General features: G+C 49.7%; 1 protein-coding gene across 1 annotated transcript in view; it reads left to right on the top strand.

Moving 5' to 3' along the window:
• Nucleotides 1–3447: 3447 nt before the first annotated feature.
• The window catches only part of LOC311226900 (uncharacterized protein), a gene marked incomplete at both ends in the record, with an annotated part of 31092 nt that continues 16494 nt past the window's right edge, over nt 3448–18045 (top strand). Inside the window, one exon of the mRNA XM_084312365.1 lies at nt 3448–3475. Coding sequence (XP_084168491.1) covers nt 3448–3475 — 28 coding nt within the window. The remainder of the gene's footprint in view (nt 3476–18045) is intronic.

Genomic DNA, 18045 nt, shown 5'->3' with positions numbered 1-18045 from the left:
CCCCTCCGATACATGTGGAGGCAGCCTGTCACATCTTTTCACCTGCCAGCGCGGACTCTCATTTGGCGAGGTGTAACGTGTGGGAGGCTCACACTACCCCCGCCATTTCCTGTCTCTGCTGTGCAGGCGTCCCCCAACCGACCTGTAGGAGTCGCTGTCCACAACGTCCAGATCACCACCCATCGACTTCCACCCGCCAATTCTGCCAATTGAGTTAGTATGACGACCGGCCCAAGCTGGAGGCAACGCCGACAGCCGGAGTCGAACCCGGTGTCTCTTGCGTTGGTGACGAGCGCAATGTCTGCTGCGCCACCCAGCCGCCCAGTATTTCATCTTTTGAACTTCTTAAATGAACACTTGAATGAATTGTAGGCCTATTATATCCTTTGGAGACTCTCATTTAGATTAGATGAAAATATATTGTTATTATACAGCACAAGTACAGTACAACAAAAATAAGTTTTGCAGCACAAATTTAACAGTAACGTGCAATAGTAATATACAATGTACAGGTGATTAAACTGGTTGTAAGATCTATAAAAGAGTACTACTGAGTGTAGTGCTAATCAGATGTATGTACAGAGTTGTAATATTAATATGTACAGTAACCCTACCCCCCCCCCCCCTATAGTTGTGATTGTTTTGAAGCTCAAAACGCTACATGCAACTGGGCAAAACAGCATTCTACCATGAGTAACGTGGGTTTTGGGATGTTATGTAAGAACCCGAACCTGTTTGTGTGGACTAGATGCTAAGTGCTGACGGGAACGAGGAGAGAAGGGCTGACACAGCGTTTCAGACACTTTTAACAGGCACATGTTGACGTTTTATGATCACAGTCATTAGCTTTTCTCTCCGTGTTTCTCTTCTCTTGATCTTCTCCGTCTTCTGTCTGCCTTCCAGCCCTTTCCTGGACACACACACACACACACACACACACACACACACACACACACACACACACACACACACACACACACACACACACACACACACACACACACACACACACATACACACACACACACACACACACACACACACACACACACACACACACACGCACACACACACACACACACACACACACACACACACACACACACACACACACACACACACACACACACACACACACACACACACACACACAGAACACACACACACAGAATACAACACACACACACAGAGAGAACACAACAGACACACAAACACGCTGCACAAACGCAAACACGCGTTACACGGGCCAGGAATCGTACCTCATTCTCGGAAAAAACTATCCCGAGGTTACTGGCGCACGCACACGTGTGTACGGTAGACGCATCTGTGGACTTGACCCCTATTGAAATCACATGTCAGTGAACGGAGGAACCGCACGACAATTACCGGCAACTCGCGTGGATCTTCTGACGAGTTTCCGCGTCAGAACGGATGGCGAGGAAGAGGGTGTTCCAGATACGGGAAGGTATTTCCATGGAAAAGAAGTAATCTGTGTCCGTGGACCATATGACCGTCGGATCAGTGGAAAGTTGCAGCATGGAACTCAGAAATGAGCTTTAACAGCCGTCTGGCTCCGTAGTATTGTTCCTTTAACTTGTCAAAGCAGGTGAGATGTCTTTTTCTTTTCTCGCGCGGGGGGCGGGTGCTCACTGAAACATAGAATAGACATTTACTATTTGCTGCTTGCCGGGGGCCCACCTGTAGAAGGTTCACAACCCCATTTTAAAGATTCCCGAACCCTTAGTTTTAAAGGAATGCGCCAACGTTATGGGACAAGAAGATAGATACCAATGTCCTCTCTGTGTGTTTAGTAGAAAGGAAAGCTATCTGGCTGCAAGCGAGCCTATAGCTTAGCACAAATGAATGCAAAGCTGATACGGACCACTAGCCTAGCTTAAATCAAATCAAAGCAAATGTATTTGTAAAGCCTGCAATCACACGTTAATGTCCTCATGGGCTGGACAAGTATTCTCTAAACAAGTCAAGAAGAAACATCACAATAAATCAAGAACAAAAAAAAACATTATGAAATCCAAAACAACACTCTCATAAATCTCTGGGAGAGGTGTTTAATTAGTTAGTTTAATTAGCCTAGCCACTGAATGCACATAATTGGTATCTGTGTTCTTGTCTGACTCTGGAGAAGACGGTGAGGGCATTTCCCATAACAATATTTACTGTAGAAGTCTCCCATTTAACATACATTCTGCATCATCTGTCCTCCATCACGTCAATGGACCTTTTCAAACATGACAACATTCTAAATGGGCAAAAGAGTTTTTTTTTGTGTTTGCTAATACAATAGCTGACAGGAAACCTGGGCTAACCCGCTAGCTCTTACCTAGCATTGTAATTCCATTGAAGAAATTGGCTATCTAAGTCTATTTATCTCTCAAAAGACTCACCTCCCCCTCCCAGATGTCCATGTTCCAAGGATTCAAACAGGCGACCTCCCCATCACAAGCCTGCTTCCCTGACCTCTAGGCTACCACTGCCCTGTAGCTGATCACTGTACTGTGTCACTTACATCACTCCCCCTGCACATGTAGCCGGTGTGATCTTGTTGCGTTGTGTTTAGTCGATTCGACCCCTGTTAAGGGATCGCCCAGAGTGGGAGTTGAACCCCGATCTCCCGCGTCGCGGGCGGCATCACAGACCACTATACCAAGAAGTGAATTCACTTCTTGCTTCCGGGTCTGGATGCCTCTGGGGAGTGAGTTTACTTGCAGTACCGCTTACCATCCACAGCCACTGAACTACTTGTACCATCGTGACTGTGGATATACTGCGGTACCTCCGTTACACACACACACACACACACACCCACACACACACACACACCCACACACACACACACACACACACACACACACGCACGCACGCACACACACACACACACGCACGCACGCACGCACACACACACACACACACACACACACACACACACACACACACACACACACACACACACACACACACACACACACACACACACACACACACACACACACACACACACACACACACACACACACATTTTAGGTGATTGCTGTCTCAGGTCTCGTCGCTGTGTTGTTATATTGTTGTGGAGCTGTCGGGCCCTGTTTGAAGCACGCCATTTGGCCCGGAATCAACAGCCTCGGAATCAACCCCTCCCCCCAATGTGAATGGCTTAAGTTCTATTGAATTATGTTGAATTTAATTGGATTCTTCTATTCAGCGTATCCGATGGCCGTGGGGCTTCCCCTCAGTCATGTTGGGGAGGGAGGTCGCCATATGAGAAGAGTGAGTGCTGTTATATTGTGTTCCTCACGGGGCACTACGCCATCTGACCATAGGCGTAGATTTAGGGGGGGGGGGGGGGGGGGGGGGGGGGGGTTGTAGGGGACATGTCCCCCACAATATTGAGAAGAGGAAAAGTTGTCCCCCTCAAAAATTATAGCTAATATGAAAGACGACTCCCTCCCCGAAAGAGGTACAAAATAAGGGGGTGAAAACATCTCTATATCCTTCTCACCTGTACCTATGTTCTACAATTTCAGGCGGCCCTACAGAGGGCCGTACCATTGCAACGTGCAGACGTGCCTCTCGTCAATTTCCTGGGACCCCCTGCTTAAAGTCCCCCCCCCCCCCCATGTTGAAAGCTTATACAGGGGCTCATACAGAACCAAGCATTTCACCGTAAAGTACATGTATTTTATTGTGACAACTAATAAACAAACTTGAAACTTGAAACTTGAAACTTGAACGTACGCCCTTGCTGTCTAGACTATATCTTCTATGTTCTCACAGCGCCACCCAGAGGCTCCCGGGTCGAATCTGTAACAAGGTGCCTGATCCCCATCACTCACCCTGTGAACCCGGTTGCAGTGATGAGTAAAGTGTTGTGTTTTCTGAATTCACCTCTACTGCGAGCGCTTGTTGTGAGCCTGCAGGTCTACTGTGCAGATATATAGGAACTACTTTATCTGCGACCAGCAGCTCTAGAGCTTGCTCCGCTGGTTGGTTGGTTAGTTGGTTGGCCCCAGTCTCCACTTACTGGCGGCCACAGTTTTCACCCTAGGAGGCTGGCATGGAGGTTTAGTGTTTGTGTGTGTGTGTGTGTGTGTGTGTGTGTGTGTGTGTGTGTGTGTGTGTGTGTGTGTGTGTGTGTGTGTGTGTGTGTGTGTGTGTGTGTGTGTGTGTGTGTGTGTGTGTGTGTGTGTGTGTGTGTGTGTGTGTGTGTGTGTGTGTGTGTGTGTGTGTGTGTGTGTGTGTGTGTGTGTGTGTGTGAATTGTGGATTCACGCGTGTTAACCATTTCACTACCACACTACCAAATGGTTAACCCTTTGACTGCGACAATCAACTCGGCAGTCAACTCCACCAAAGTGCGAAAAAAGAGGGAACCAGAGACCCCTAAAAACGCACAGCACAGGCGGGACCACGTGTGACACATCACCCCGTGGCACACAGCCACACACCCCAGCTAACCCACCGAAAGGCGGGACGCAGGGGAGGTCCCAGACGTCAGAACCGCCAGGGAGACAGAACCCCCAGTCATGTCCATGAGGTAAAACCTAACGAAGGGACCCGGGGAGGACCAGGAGGCCGCAGCACAGATGTCCTCCACCGAGGCCCCCCCTAAAAAGGCGAGTGGAGTGCGCCCTGACACCCCCAGGAGGGGCCAGCCCAGCCAACGTGTAGCAAAGGGCAATGCCCTCGCACAACCAATGTGACAGGTGCTGCTTGGACAGTGCCTTACCAGCGCGAGGGCCACCGTAACAAACAAAAAGTTGATCGGCAGCCCTGAGATCCCGAGTCCGACTGAGGTAAACCCTCAAGCACGGACAGGACATGACAGGTGAAGGCTCGCCTCTAACTCACCAGCGTGAGGAGGCGGATGAAACGCCTAAATCACAATATCCCTGGAGCGAAAAGAGCTCCGGATATTCTTTGGCACGAAGACTGGATTAGGCCTCAGAGTTGCACCGCTATTGGCAAGAATAGACAAGCACTCAGGCCGCACCGAGAGAGCACACAGCTCACCCACGCGCTTAACGGAGGTGATGGCCAGTAGGAACGCAGTCTTGAAGACAGCTGCTCCAACAACGCCTGCTCATGAGGCTCAAACGGGGTCTCAGACAACCGGCCGAGGACCAGTTGGAGGTCCCACTCGGAGACAGAGAACGTTCCACCGGCTTGAGACGCCGAGCGCCAAGCAGGAACGTCCCACGGAGGGTGGCTGAACAACGTTCCGCCCCCACACTCGACCATACGCCACTCCCCAGCGTAAGCCGCGGTAGAGGACGGAGCGCGCGCGTACCGGATAGCGTCAACCACAGAATGGTCAAGACGCATCCCCACCAGATTCACACTGACAGCAGCCAAGCCTAGAGGCTGCCGCAGAACAGGAAGGCAGAACAGAGTTCCGCGTGCCTGAGAGAGTGCCCGCGGTGACCACGGAACAGGCCACGGTGGGGCCAGACAGAGCTGAATCAGGGCCGGGGACCACACAGCTGAGCCCCGGCCCGGCACAACCAGGACCATGTCCCGCGCTCCCAACGTACCCGCCCCAACAGCTGAGCTATCAGGTGTAAGGGGGGGAAAGCGTACAGAATCCTGGACGGCCACGGAATCGGTCCCAGACCTGCCCGACTATGTCTGTACGTAATCCCCACTCGTCAGGGTGAGGACCGTCCCGCGACATCACACCTGCGCCCACATTCACCCTGCCGGGGATGTGGAGAGCCCTCAGGCTGCGCAGATGGAGAAACGCCCATAGCCAGCTCGACTGCCGCCCGGTGCAGACGGGGGGAGCGTACTCCTCCCTGTCTGTCGATATACGATGCTGATGTCGTGTTGCCCGTCCTGATCAAAACAGGACCAGAAGGACTGCCTTCAATTCCAACACATTGAATGTAGCACAGACCGGGCAGCATGGTCTTGCCAGCTGCCCCCTACTGCGTTGGCCCGACACGTCCCCCCCCCCCAGTGAGGGAGGCGTCGGTGAAGACCGTGACATGTGACAGCCTGCTGCCCATGGGTGAGGGTGAGGTCCCCCAGTACGGACATGGGAACCTTAGCCGCTTCCACTTGCCTCTCACCAGGTCTATTTCCATACTGGAAAACCACCTCTGCATCCTCCTCATGAAGAGGAGGCCAAGAGGGACCACAGAGTGAGCAGATGCCATCATACCGAGCAGGCGCATCATGGACAGCGCCATAACCGTCCTAGGACGGAACCTCCCGAGCGTGCCGAGAACACCCACTCGCCGCCGCTCTGAGAGGGATGCCCATATAGACCTTGAGCTTAGAATAAGAACTCCACCCGTTGACTGGGAAGAGGAGTACTCTACTTACAGTCTACAGCAAAACCCAGGCTGGTGAGGAATTCCACCACCTGCCTGGTATGAGACCTGACAATCTACCCTGACCGGCCAAGGACCAGAACGTCGTCCAGGGCAGAATACACTTCGTAACCCCCGACGACGCAGAGGCCCCAGTGCGGTCTCCACGCACTTGGTGAAGATGCGGGGAGCCAGAGAATAGCCGCATACACTAAACCCTGCAAAGTAAGCGTAGGTAAGCCCTAGGATGGAAGATCGGGATGAGAATACGCATCCTACAGGTCTATGGAGGAGAACCAGGCCCCCACCTGACAGCGTTCAACAGGTGGGAGACGGTCAAAATGCTGAACCTTCCATGGGACAGGTCCAGCATGGGTCTGACACCCCCCCTCCCGATTTCTCTGGCACCAGAGAATACCGGGAGGAAACGCCATGCATCACATCCTCCTTTGGGACCACGACGATGGCTTGCTTCGCCCACATAGATTGGATCTTGTTGGCCAGAGCTGTCACTGCTGGTGACCCTGACAATAGGGTCTGTACCAAACCTGAAAACGGGTGGGGTTGTGTAAACACAAGTCCCCGCCTCAGCGTTCTCTCCATCCACCTCGACATATGGCACTGCTGTAGCCATATGTGATGATAATCCCAAGCGCACCCGCCGCCACTTGGCGCTGGTCCGCCAGAAACCATAGATAGGCGGCCCGGTCGGGAGTGGGAGGCACTGACATGATACCCGGCCTGGCGAAGGCGAGGTCGGGGGAACCCGCGCTGTTTGCCTCAAGAGGTCTCGAGCCCCCCTGCTGACAACCTTTGTAGTTGACAGACGTAACACCAGGCTCACCAAACACAGACGCAGAACGTGTGGCGTGGGAGCCGCTTGACAGCACAACATTCTCACGGACAGACCCAGTTTCAGCCATCCACTGGGTGTCAGCCCCTGTCCCCATGAGAAGCGAAACGTGGGGCCGCTTGCGCTTCATTGAAGGCACGCAACCCGCAACCAAAGGAAACAAATCAGAGCCCTTATCCCACTGGTGTTGGGGGGAATGAGGGACCGGAGAGCGAGCTGGACACAGCTAGACGGCGACGGTTTTTTAGGGCGTGCTCATCTAATGTAGCCGATCCCTCGGCCTTGCGGTCACCTGTTGACGTTGTGCCCAGGGGACCTCAGGCGGGGGAAACATGGCCGCTGGTTGAGGGCCTCGCACCACAGCCGCTGGCGAGGCCGTGCTCTCACCTCTGGCTGCGCGGTGTGAGGCGGTGTGGGGCCTAGGTCAAATACTGCCCGCGCTCCTGCAGAAAGACCAAAGTCCCTCTGCGGAGAGGGGAGCCCTGAGGAGGGAAAAAACATCTCACCCCCTCAAAGGGAGACTGATCCAACCAAGATGTCTGTAAACAAGCATCCTAGCCCTCCCTGCGGTTATAGCTTGCGGCTAGGTCAAAGCTAATAACGTCAAAACCTTGCGCGATGTTTCGAAGTCGGCTGGCCTTCAAGGCCCCGCCACAGACACCATTTTTGACAGAAAAAACAGCAATTCGAACAATGTTACTAGTCGCTGCTAATTCTATACCGTGGCGGTATAGGCTTAACAGCCCACCTTCCGGGCCGACTCACCTCATGGCGTCGGCCGGGCAGGGCACCGTTCCAACATGCTTCACAAGCACGGAGCACCAGTGGTGGTTGCAACAAAAAACGACTACTAGTGAAGCACTGCCTCACTAGTAGGAATGCAGCAACCTCCACTGTGGTGTGCACCCATGAAGGGGTAAATGAATAAATGAACGAAAACTCCACCAACACACTGTAGAATGGGCTAGCCTACACACAATGTCAAGGGGATGCAGACCAGAGAAACACCAGTCCTGCACACAATTCATAGATTCACAAAAAGCACACCAGCCCTAGGCCTCAGCCCATCCACCCATGAAAAGGTAAACAAGCCCCCGTCAAAACTCCCAACAGTAGACACCGATTGACCGTCAGCATGAATGGTTAACAGGAGGGAAGACAGCTCTCGGCGGGGAATCAAAGGAACAGTAACCCAGCATCGTAGCATTAGCATTAGCCGCGCGCTCCAGGATAGACGGGAAAACGACAACGTTTACCCAGATATCCTGCCCCTTGCGCCAATACACAACTCGGTTGTCTCACGGGACAACGAGCAGTATCACAAATGCCAGCATTGATGCCTAGTGGCGCAGGCCCTACCTGTGCGCGACCTAGCACGACAGCTAGCCGCCGCGCGACGTCCCTCGATCCGCTGTCAGAAGACGAGGAAACCCCAGGACAGGCCCGATGCGCTGTTAGAATGTGCAGAGAAGATTCCAGCGGCTGGCAAATCTCCGGCGAAAACCCAACATTGTTCAATTTCCTTCTGCATTTCATAACTACTAGTTCATGGAGTGCACTGCAGCGTCCATTATGGAAACAAAAAAGAGGAAGGGTGAGTGTGACCATGTCCGGTGTCTTATAGGGGGACACTGGAGCGGGGCCTGGTCAAGTGCATGGGTGCATTGTTTTCGTTAATGAAGTACAGTAGGTACTGGAGATAAAGATATATCTCATATGTCCTTCTGTAGTGTGGTAGTGAAAGGTTAACCTTCTGTAGTGTGGTAGTGAGAGGTTAACAGTCTGTAGTGTGGTAGTGAAAGGTTAACAGTCTGTACTGTGGTAGTGAAAGGTTAACCTTCTGTAGTGTGGTAGTGAAAAGTTAACCTTCTGTAGTGTGGTAGTGAACGGTTAACAGTCTGTAGTGTGGTAGTGAAAGGTTAACCTTCTGTAGTGTGGTAGTGAAAGGTTAACCTTCTGTAGTGTGGTAGTGAAAGGGTTAACCATGTGTTGTGTGGTAGTGAAAGGTTAACCTTCTGTAGTGTAGTAATGAAAGGTTAACAGTCTGTAGTGTGGTAGTGAAAGGCTAACAGTCTGTAGTGTGGTAGTGAAAGGTTAACAGTCTGTAGTGTGGTAGTGAAAGGTTAACAGTCTGTAGTGTGGTAGTGAAAGGTTAACAGTCTGTAGTGTGGTAGTGAAAGGTTAACAGTCTGTAGTGTGGTAGTGAAAGGCTAACAGTCTGTAGTGTGGTAGTGAAAGGTTAACAGTCTGTAGTGTGGTAGTGAAAGGTTAACAGTCTGTAGTGTGGTAGTGAAAGGTTAACAGTCTGTAGTGTGGTAGTGAAAGGTTAACAGTCTGTAGTGTGGTAGTGAAAGGTTAATCTTCTGTAGTGTGGTAGTGAAAGGGTTAACCATTTGTTGTGTGGTAGTGAAAGGTTAACCGTCTGTAGTGTGGTAGTGAAAGGTTAACCGTCTGTAGTGTGGTAGTGAAAGGTTAACAGTCTGTAGTGTGGTAGTGAAAGGTTAACAGTATGTTGTGTGGTAGTGAAAGGCTAACAGTCTGTAGTGTGGTAGTGAAAGGTTAAAAGTCTGTATTGTGGTAGTGAAAGGCTAACAGTCTGTAATGTGGTAGTGAAAGGTTAACAGTCTGTAGTGTGGTAGTGAAAGGCTAACAGTCTGTAGTGTGGTAGTGAAAGGTTAAAAGTCTGTATTGTGGTAGTGAAAGGCTAACAGTCTGTAGTGTGGTAGTGAAAGGTTAACAGTCTGTAGTGTGGTAGTGAAAGGTTAACCGTCTGTAGTGTGGTAGTGAAAGGTTAATAGTCTGTATTGTGGTAGTGAAAGGTTAACAGTCTGTATTGTGGTAGTGAAAGGTTAACAGTCTGTATTGTGGTAGTGAAAGGTTAATAGTCTGTAGTGTGGTAGTGAAAGGTTAACCGTCTGTAGTGTGGTAGTGAAAGGTTAATAGTCTGTATTGTGGTAGTGAAAGGCTAACAGTCTGTAGTGTGGTAGTGAAAGGTTAACAGTCTGTAGTGTGGTAGTGAAAGGTTAACCGTCTGTAGTGTGGTAGTGAAAGGTTAATAGTCTGTATTGTGGTAGTGAAAGGTTAACAGTCTGTATTGTGGTAGTGAAAGGTTAACAGTCTGTATTGTGGTAGTGAAAGGTTAATAGTCTGTAGTGTGGTAGTGAAAGGTTAACCGTCTGTAGTGTGGTAGTGAAAGGTTAATAGTCTGTATTGTGGTAGTGAAAGGCTAACAGTCTGTATTGTGGTAGTGAAAGGTAGTGAAAGGTTAACAGTCTGTATTGTGGTAGTGGAAGGCTAACAGTCTGTAGTGTGGTAGTGAAAGGTTAACAGTCTGTAGTGTGGTAGTGAAAGGTTAACCGTCTGTAGTGTGGTAGTGAAAGGTTAATAGTCTGTATTGTGGTAGTGAAAGGTAGTGAAAGGTTAACAGTCTGTATTGTGGTAGTGGAAGGCTAACAGTCTGTAGTGTGGTAGTGAAAGGTTAACCGTCTGTAGTGTGGTAGTGAAAGGGTTAACCATTTGTCGTGTGGTAGTGAAAGGGTTAACCATTTGTAGTGTGGCTCACTGTCGTGGCACTTTGTGTGCGATCGGTTCCAACTATGCTGAGAGAACGCTTCGCATCTATGACAATGTAGTGTCCTGGTTAATCTGTCTGGGAGCACTGCGAGGAGCGGAACGACTCTGTTTAGATGTTCAATCTCTTTGGGCCAAACTGACTCACCGCCGGGTGCTGAGACAACGCCTTGGAGCAGAGTCCCGTGGCTCCAGAGTTTTGGCCTCGAAATGCAAACAGGGGCCAAAAAGGACACCACAAGAAGATTATTGTATTGTCAATGTACACAAGGCAATAGTCTCGTCTTTTCACACATCCCTCCTACTGTACTTACACATACACACAGTCCCCCACACATGCATTTCATCAGAGAGGTCAGAGCACAGGGTCGCCTGCAATGCAGTGCCCCTGCCCTGGACCAGTGCCTTGCTCAAGGGCAGGATGGTGGGCACGTAGATGTAATAACCAGCCACCCTTCAGTCACCAGTCGGAATACGCCCTCCTGTCGGGAGACGGGTATCGAACCAGCAACCTCTTTACCTCTAGGCCATTCTGCGGCTACCCATTTCCAACACAAGACCACGGTCCTCCAGAATTTCTGATCATGATTCATGCTGTCACTTGGCTGTTAGGGGGCTGCGGGGAGGCGTTATGGAACACGTACGTCAGATAGGAGGGACGTTGACCCCAACAAATATTAAATAAATGCTGCGCTTTACCGGGGGGCGGCACGGTAGTGGTTAACCGGGTCGTCTCACAGCTAAGGTCCTGGGTTCGATTCCCGCTTGGGGACCAGGTTGCCGTGTTGCCAGTTACCCAGGTCTCGGGCCTCTCTGTGTGGAGTTTGCATGTTCTCCCCCTGGCTCGCAAGGGTTTCCCCTCCCGATAAGATAAACCCAATGGAAAAACATGCACAACAGATCGCTAACGCTGTCGCGTCCCTGACGAAGATGGACAGGAGCACTTGGATTGGTCCCCGGGTGATAGGAAGTGCAGAGAACATTTCATCAGCGACTCAGTGCATGTGTGTTTGTGTGTGTGTGTTCCTGTGGGTCGCCCATCGCATTTGTGTGTTAAATCTGCATGACAAATAAAGACTTCTTCTCTTCTCTTCTTCTTCATAAGGGGGACGTTGACCCAAAAAAGAAGCACTGCGCTTCACCTACAGATTAAAAACACCATTAAAAAGGTCTTTCCGGGGGCGATGCGATCTGGACACTGACTACACCCCGCCTCATCTCCACATGTCCACAGACGCCGTCCCCCACGGCAACCCAACGTGGACACAACAAAGACAAGGACAGCCACGGAAAATCCCCATTCGTTGCGAATCTCAAAAGGGGGGGTGCGGACTATCTCACGGTATAAAAAGTTTAATTCGTCAAGCCGGCAAAAACAATGTGTGCATTGCCAGGGCAACGGCTCAGCGGGGGGGGTACCCGGGGCCCCGTCGTGGACCGTTTGTTTGGAGGGGTGAGAGATTGTGGACAGCCGGTGTCGAGACTCCCGGGCGAAGAACCAGCTGATCGCAAGCTGTGAATCATCATTCCCTTCACACTGGTTAGGTATTCCCCTTACTGGGAGCTGGGATACAGGCCCATGGTTGTGTTTCCTATGGGTGTGTGTGTGTGTGTGTGTGTGTGTGTGTGTGTGTGTGTGTGTGTGTGTGTGTGTGTGTGTGTGTGTGTGTGTGTGTGTGTGTGTGTGTGTGTGTGTGCGTGCGTGTGTGTGTGTGTGTGTGTGTGTGTGTGTGTGTGTGTGTGTGTGTGTGTGTGTGTGTGTGTGTGTGTGTGTGCGTGTGTGTGTGTGTGTGTGTGTGTGTGTGTGTGTGTGTTTCCTATGGGTGTGTGTGTGTGTGTGTGTGTGTGTGTGTGTGTGTGTGTGTGTGTGTGTGTGCGTGTGTGTGCAAGACAGAGAGAGAGGTCCATGACCATGAGATATGATATGTAACCCTATGTATGATTGTATGATTGTGTGTATGTGTGTTATTGTGTGTGTGTACGCACATATACTGTACATGTGTGTGTGTGTGTGTGTGTGTGTGTGCATGTGTTAGAGAGAGAGAGAGAGAGAGATAAAGAGAGAGAGAGAGAGAGAGAGAGAGAGAGAGAGAGAGAGAGAGAGAGAGAGAGAGAGAGAGAGAGAGAGAGAGAGAGAGAGAGAGAGAGAGAGAGAGAGAGAGAGAGAGAGAGAGAGAGAGAGAGAGAGAGAGAAGAGAGAGAGAGAGAGAGTATGTCGTGAGTGTGTAACACAGGGATGTCTGATGCCTCGTGTATGAAAACGAAGCCCCTTGGAAACGTTCCTAATAACACAATAATATTTGGCCACCGTCCTGACGTGACAATCTATCACCAGCAGCTTTTTTGCACAGAAGCCAGTGTGAGGTCCCTTCCAGTTTGCCGATAAACAGATGTTTTTTCCGCCTGTTTGCAGAGTAAACATGCGTACGCTGCTCTATGAAATACACAGCCTTTTCACGTGACTTAAAGGCCCAATCCGGGGGCCGTATATCAACCTGGAATGTTTCCACTTTGCATTCTTGAAGAGTTTGATCTATACAGTAGATGGTGAAAAGATCTGTTTTGCTCCAAATATTACCAACATAAACACATATTTTACTCTCACAAATTACGGCAAATCAAATAAACTCTTATTTACCTGTTGTCTTGTTTCGATCCTTTAGAGAATCTTCCAACCTCATTGTCGGGTCACCTGTGAGAAACACACCTGCCATACACTATGGGCTAGATCCACAAACAATGGATTGCACGGAGCAAGTTGCACCTTTACTTACAATTCATTATGAATTGAAAATGGGGGACCCTGATGTAAACAAGACGAAAGTCTTTCTCTGGTCTGCATCCCCTTAACAATTGTGTGTATTGAGCCGTACTGTATTGTACCCATTCTGCAATCTGTTAATACAATTTTCATTCAATCAATCACCGTGCAGACTGATTGATTGAATGAAAATCTAGTTTTTGTGTGTGTGTGTGTGTTTACACACGTGTGTGTGTGTGAAATTGTACAGTTATATTTAATATTGACTATTTGAAGTTATAAAACAGAAAAAGCTGCTCCAGTCCAACTGACATATGACATATGACTGACATACAGACGTAACCCGTTGACCATATTCACACGGTGGCCATTTCGCTCTTATGTCATGCTCAGGCTCGGACTCCTTTCCATCCTATTCGCGGTGGAAAGAAATCCCGACCTGAGCGTGACATGGCCACCATGTGAATATGGTCAATAGAGACATTTCATGGAAGCCAGCATTTCCTCAATGGAATGCTGTGTAACACAATCTCAATAGAGACCTCGCGATCGACCTCAATAGATCGAAACGGAGAGAGACCTCTCAGGAGAACCAGAACTGCAGCATCCTCACAGTGGAGCGTCATGGAATAAGACTTCGAGAGAGAGAGACCCAACAGATCTAAAATGGAGACCTCTCAGGGAAGGCTGGCGTGGGGTATCCCCGCGGAGGGGGAGACTTTGGCGGCTGTTTCTTGTTTCTTTGCCCCAGCTATATGGCTGCTCCATCTGCGAGAAGATCTATGTAAAATCAGTGCCATAAAACATCCACTTTTCGCAGTCGCACCACCAACACTCTGGAACAAGCTCCCACTCAACTTGAAATCTGCAAGCACTCTACGGACCTTTAAGGCCTTGCTCAAAACCCACCTCAGAACAATCCATGAGCTAGTTTTGTATTCTAGTATGACTGGTGTAATATGTCTGTCGGTTCTCTATCTGCTTTGTTGGCCTGCATGTATTTTTTTCTGTTTTCGTCTTTTTTGTTTCTCTTCCTTTCTTTACAGGGTAAGTCGAAGCTTGAAAGGCTAGTGAAATCAGCGATGAAGGTGACCGGAAATACCAAGTATCCGTCACTCCAATCTATCTTCGAGAAAGTAGTGGTCAGCCAGGCACAGAGAATCTTACAGGACCCTTCTCATAGTCTTTATCCCGAATATGAAGTTCTTCCCTCAGGGAGACGGTTCAGAGCAAGTAGGTATAAGAGCAACGCTACAAGCTCTCCTTCCTTCCTACATCCATCGCTCTCCTAAATAATACTAGAGGTTGATTTCTTTCCAAGTCTTAATCTGTTGTAATTTAATTAGGGCAGGGTGCAATATGAAGCTTCTTGAAGCTTTTGAAATGAGTTTACCTACGTATGTATTATGGTTGCACGTCTCTATGTATTGTCATATTTTTCTGAGTCCTTTCTACTAACTGAGTGAATGAATGATTGTTATATATCTTTCTTCTTGTTTACACGGTCATTGCAGAATGATGCAGCACTGTTGTTCCAAGTACATTTTCACCTCGGGACAATAAGTTTATTCTTATCTTATCTTATCCTAGATACATTTTGAAACAACCGTCGAGAGGTTTCCCGGGTTGAGGGATTTAGTTTCAGCTAGATGAGCTACCGCGTGTAAAACCGACGCCATGACATCTGCGATCGTCGACGTTGTGCTTCCTGTCTGTCCAAGTGGAACCAACGATCGCTTAGATGCTCTGATAAAAGGTCAGAAGGTGTGGTACCGACGAATGGTATAAGCTAGATCTGTGGTTCTCAAGGTGAGTCCCGGGGAACTCCGGGGGTTCTTGGGCGTGTTGTCGGGGATCCCCGCGAAATGGGGACTAGTTTAACCCTTCAGGTGTATGTTATTTGTAATAAATTACACTTTATTTGTATAGCGGGGCGTTGGGCGTATTGTATTGTATATTGGGGGTGACAGTGGCTCAGGAGGTAGAGCAGTCGTCTGGTAATCCGGAGGTTCTCGGTTCGATTCCCGCTCCTCCGGGCAGCGTGTCGAAGTGTACTTGAGCAAGACACTTAACCCCTAATTGCTCCCGATGAGCAGGTTGGCACCTTGCATGGTTGCCTCTGCCGTCGGTGTGTGAATGTGTGAGTGAATGGGTAAAATGTGAGGAAACAAATTGTAAAGCGCTTTGGATAAAAGTGGAAAAAAAAGAGAGAAAAAAATTCAGCCATTTATAGCACCTTTCATACAGAAATTGCAGCTCAAAGTGCTGTATGTAGCTTTTAATGACCAGTCGATGCCTTAAAAGGTTTGAGAACTGCACAAGCTGCGGGAGAGATCCATCTGATCCAATCTAAGTCTAAACGTCTGGGGGGTTTTGCTTTAGGAAACCAAGAGATTCATTTGCCTTTTGCCCCCATAAATAACATTGTCACGGTTCAGGAATTCAGGTTTTGATTCTTGGAACGATCTGGTGTTTATGTCGACGCCCAGAGAGAGAGAGAGAGACAGAGACAGAGACAGAGAGAGAGAGAGAGAGAGAGAGAGAGAGAGAGAGAGAGAGAGAGAGAGAGAGAGAGAGAGAGAGAGAGAGAGAGAGAGAGAGAGAGAGAGAGAGAGAGAGAGAATGCCTGAAGAACCCAACCCCCACTGCTGTCCTATCCTTCATATTGAACTGGCAAAGTTAATCTCTGTTCTCAATTACGGTAAATTGAAATTGAATTGGTAAAACAAGAAGGGAAAAAGAAAAGGAAAATAATCTCTCTCTCTCTCTCTCTCTCTTTACAAAGCCTGTCTGACCCGAAGGTTTAGCACATTGTGCTGGTGAAGTGTATACTCTGCACGGGTCGGACATGGGCCTCCTCCTGCACCTCACACAGTGAAGGATGTAAACAAAATTCCCCAGTTCTGAGGGCATTCGCCTTAAATTAATAATGTCTGTGCAATATTCTTGCTATTTGTGCGCTGGACACTGTTTGTATTACATGTGTTGAGCAGCCTGAAAGGAAGTATAGAAAGTCACGCCTCACTGCTGACATCGACACATATCACAACCTCTTGTTAACATTCTCCAAAACCATTACTAATGCCAAAGCTTCTTTCTTTCACCATAGGATCGAGGCCTCTGCCAAGAATCTTCGCAAACTGCATGCTACCATGTCCTCCCTCCTCACTCCCCCCCCACCCCCCCCTTCATCATCTTTCTCTGCCGAAGACTTTGCGATCTTCTTTGAGGAAAAAGTGGAGAACATCCGCAGCTCCTTCTCCCAACCCCACCCATTCCAATGCTGAATCGAGAACCTCATCCTTCACTCTGTCATCTTTCTCTCTCATTACAGAAGCCGAGACCCTGACACTGGTAACGTCGAACCGTCCGACTACATGCCAGCTGGACCGGCTACCTTCCCCACTCCTCCAGACCATAGCACCAGACATCCTCCCATTCCTAACTGCAACCATCAACTCCTCACTCAACTCGGGGTGGTCCCCACCTCCCTAAAACAAGCCAGAGTCACGCCCCTCATAAAAAAACCATCCCTGAACCCTACCGTCATAGGCAACTACCGTCCTGTCTCTCTTCTCTCCTTCCTTTCTAAAACACTTGAACGTGCTGTATCCAACCAACTTACTGCTTATCTCTTACAGAATGACCTCCTAGACCCTAATCAGTCAGGCTTCAGAACTGGTCACTCCACAGAGACAGCCCTCATTGCGGTCACAGAGGCACTTCACTTAGCAAAAGCGAAAGGCCTCTCCTCTGTCCTGATTCTCCTAGATCTATCTGCAGCCTTCGACACAGTCAACCACCAGATCCTCCTCGCGGCCCTCGCAGGAATGGGAGTGGCTGGCTATGCGCTGACATGGTTGTCATCATACCTCAATGACCGCTCCTACCAAGTGTCATGGAGAGGGACCCTGTCGGCCACCCGCCCCCTGCGGACGGGTGTCCCCCAGGGCTCGGTTTTAGGACCCCTTCTCTTCTCCCTCTACACTAAATCACTGGGTAACATTATCACGTCTCATGGCTTCTCCTACCACTGTTATGCCGACGATACTCAACTCTTCCTCTCCTTCCCTCCCTCAGATATCCACGTCTCTGAGCGGATCTCGGCCTGTCTGTCCGACATCTCCGCCTGGATGACGACCAACCACCTCAAACTGAACCTAAGCAAAACAGAATTGCTCCACCTGCCGGCCAAATCCTCCCCCCTGACCGACCTTTCCATCACAGTCGAGAATGCAGCTGTGACCGCGTCCCCCGACCGCCAAGAACCTTGGTGTTGTCCTCGACGACCAGTTGAACTTCTCTGCTCACATCGCAGCGACAACCAGAACCTGCCGATTCCTCCTGAGCAACGTCAGAAGGATCCGCCCCTTCCTGACAAAAGAATCCACCCAACTCCTCGTCCAATCAACAGTCATCTCCCGCCTCGACTACTGCAACGCACTGCTCGCTGGCCTCCCGGCCACTGCCACTAAGCCTCTTCAACTCATTCAGAACGCAGCGGCCCGCCTGATCTCAAACCTACCGAAGTCG

Source organism: Notolepis coatsorum, assembly GCF_963971535.1.
Source record: "Notolepis coatsorum genome assembly, chromosome: 1".
In the NCBI taxonomy this organism is placed as follows: Eukaryota; Metazoa; Chordata; class Actinopteri; order Aulopiformes; family Paralepididae; genus Notolepis; species Notolepis coatsorum.
This window is presented reverse-complemented; position numbering and strand designations above follow the sequence as displayed.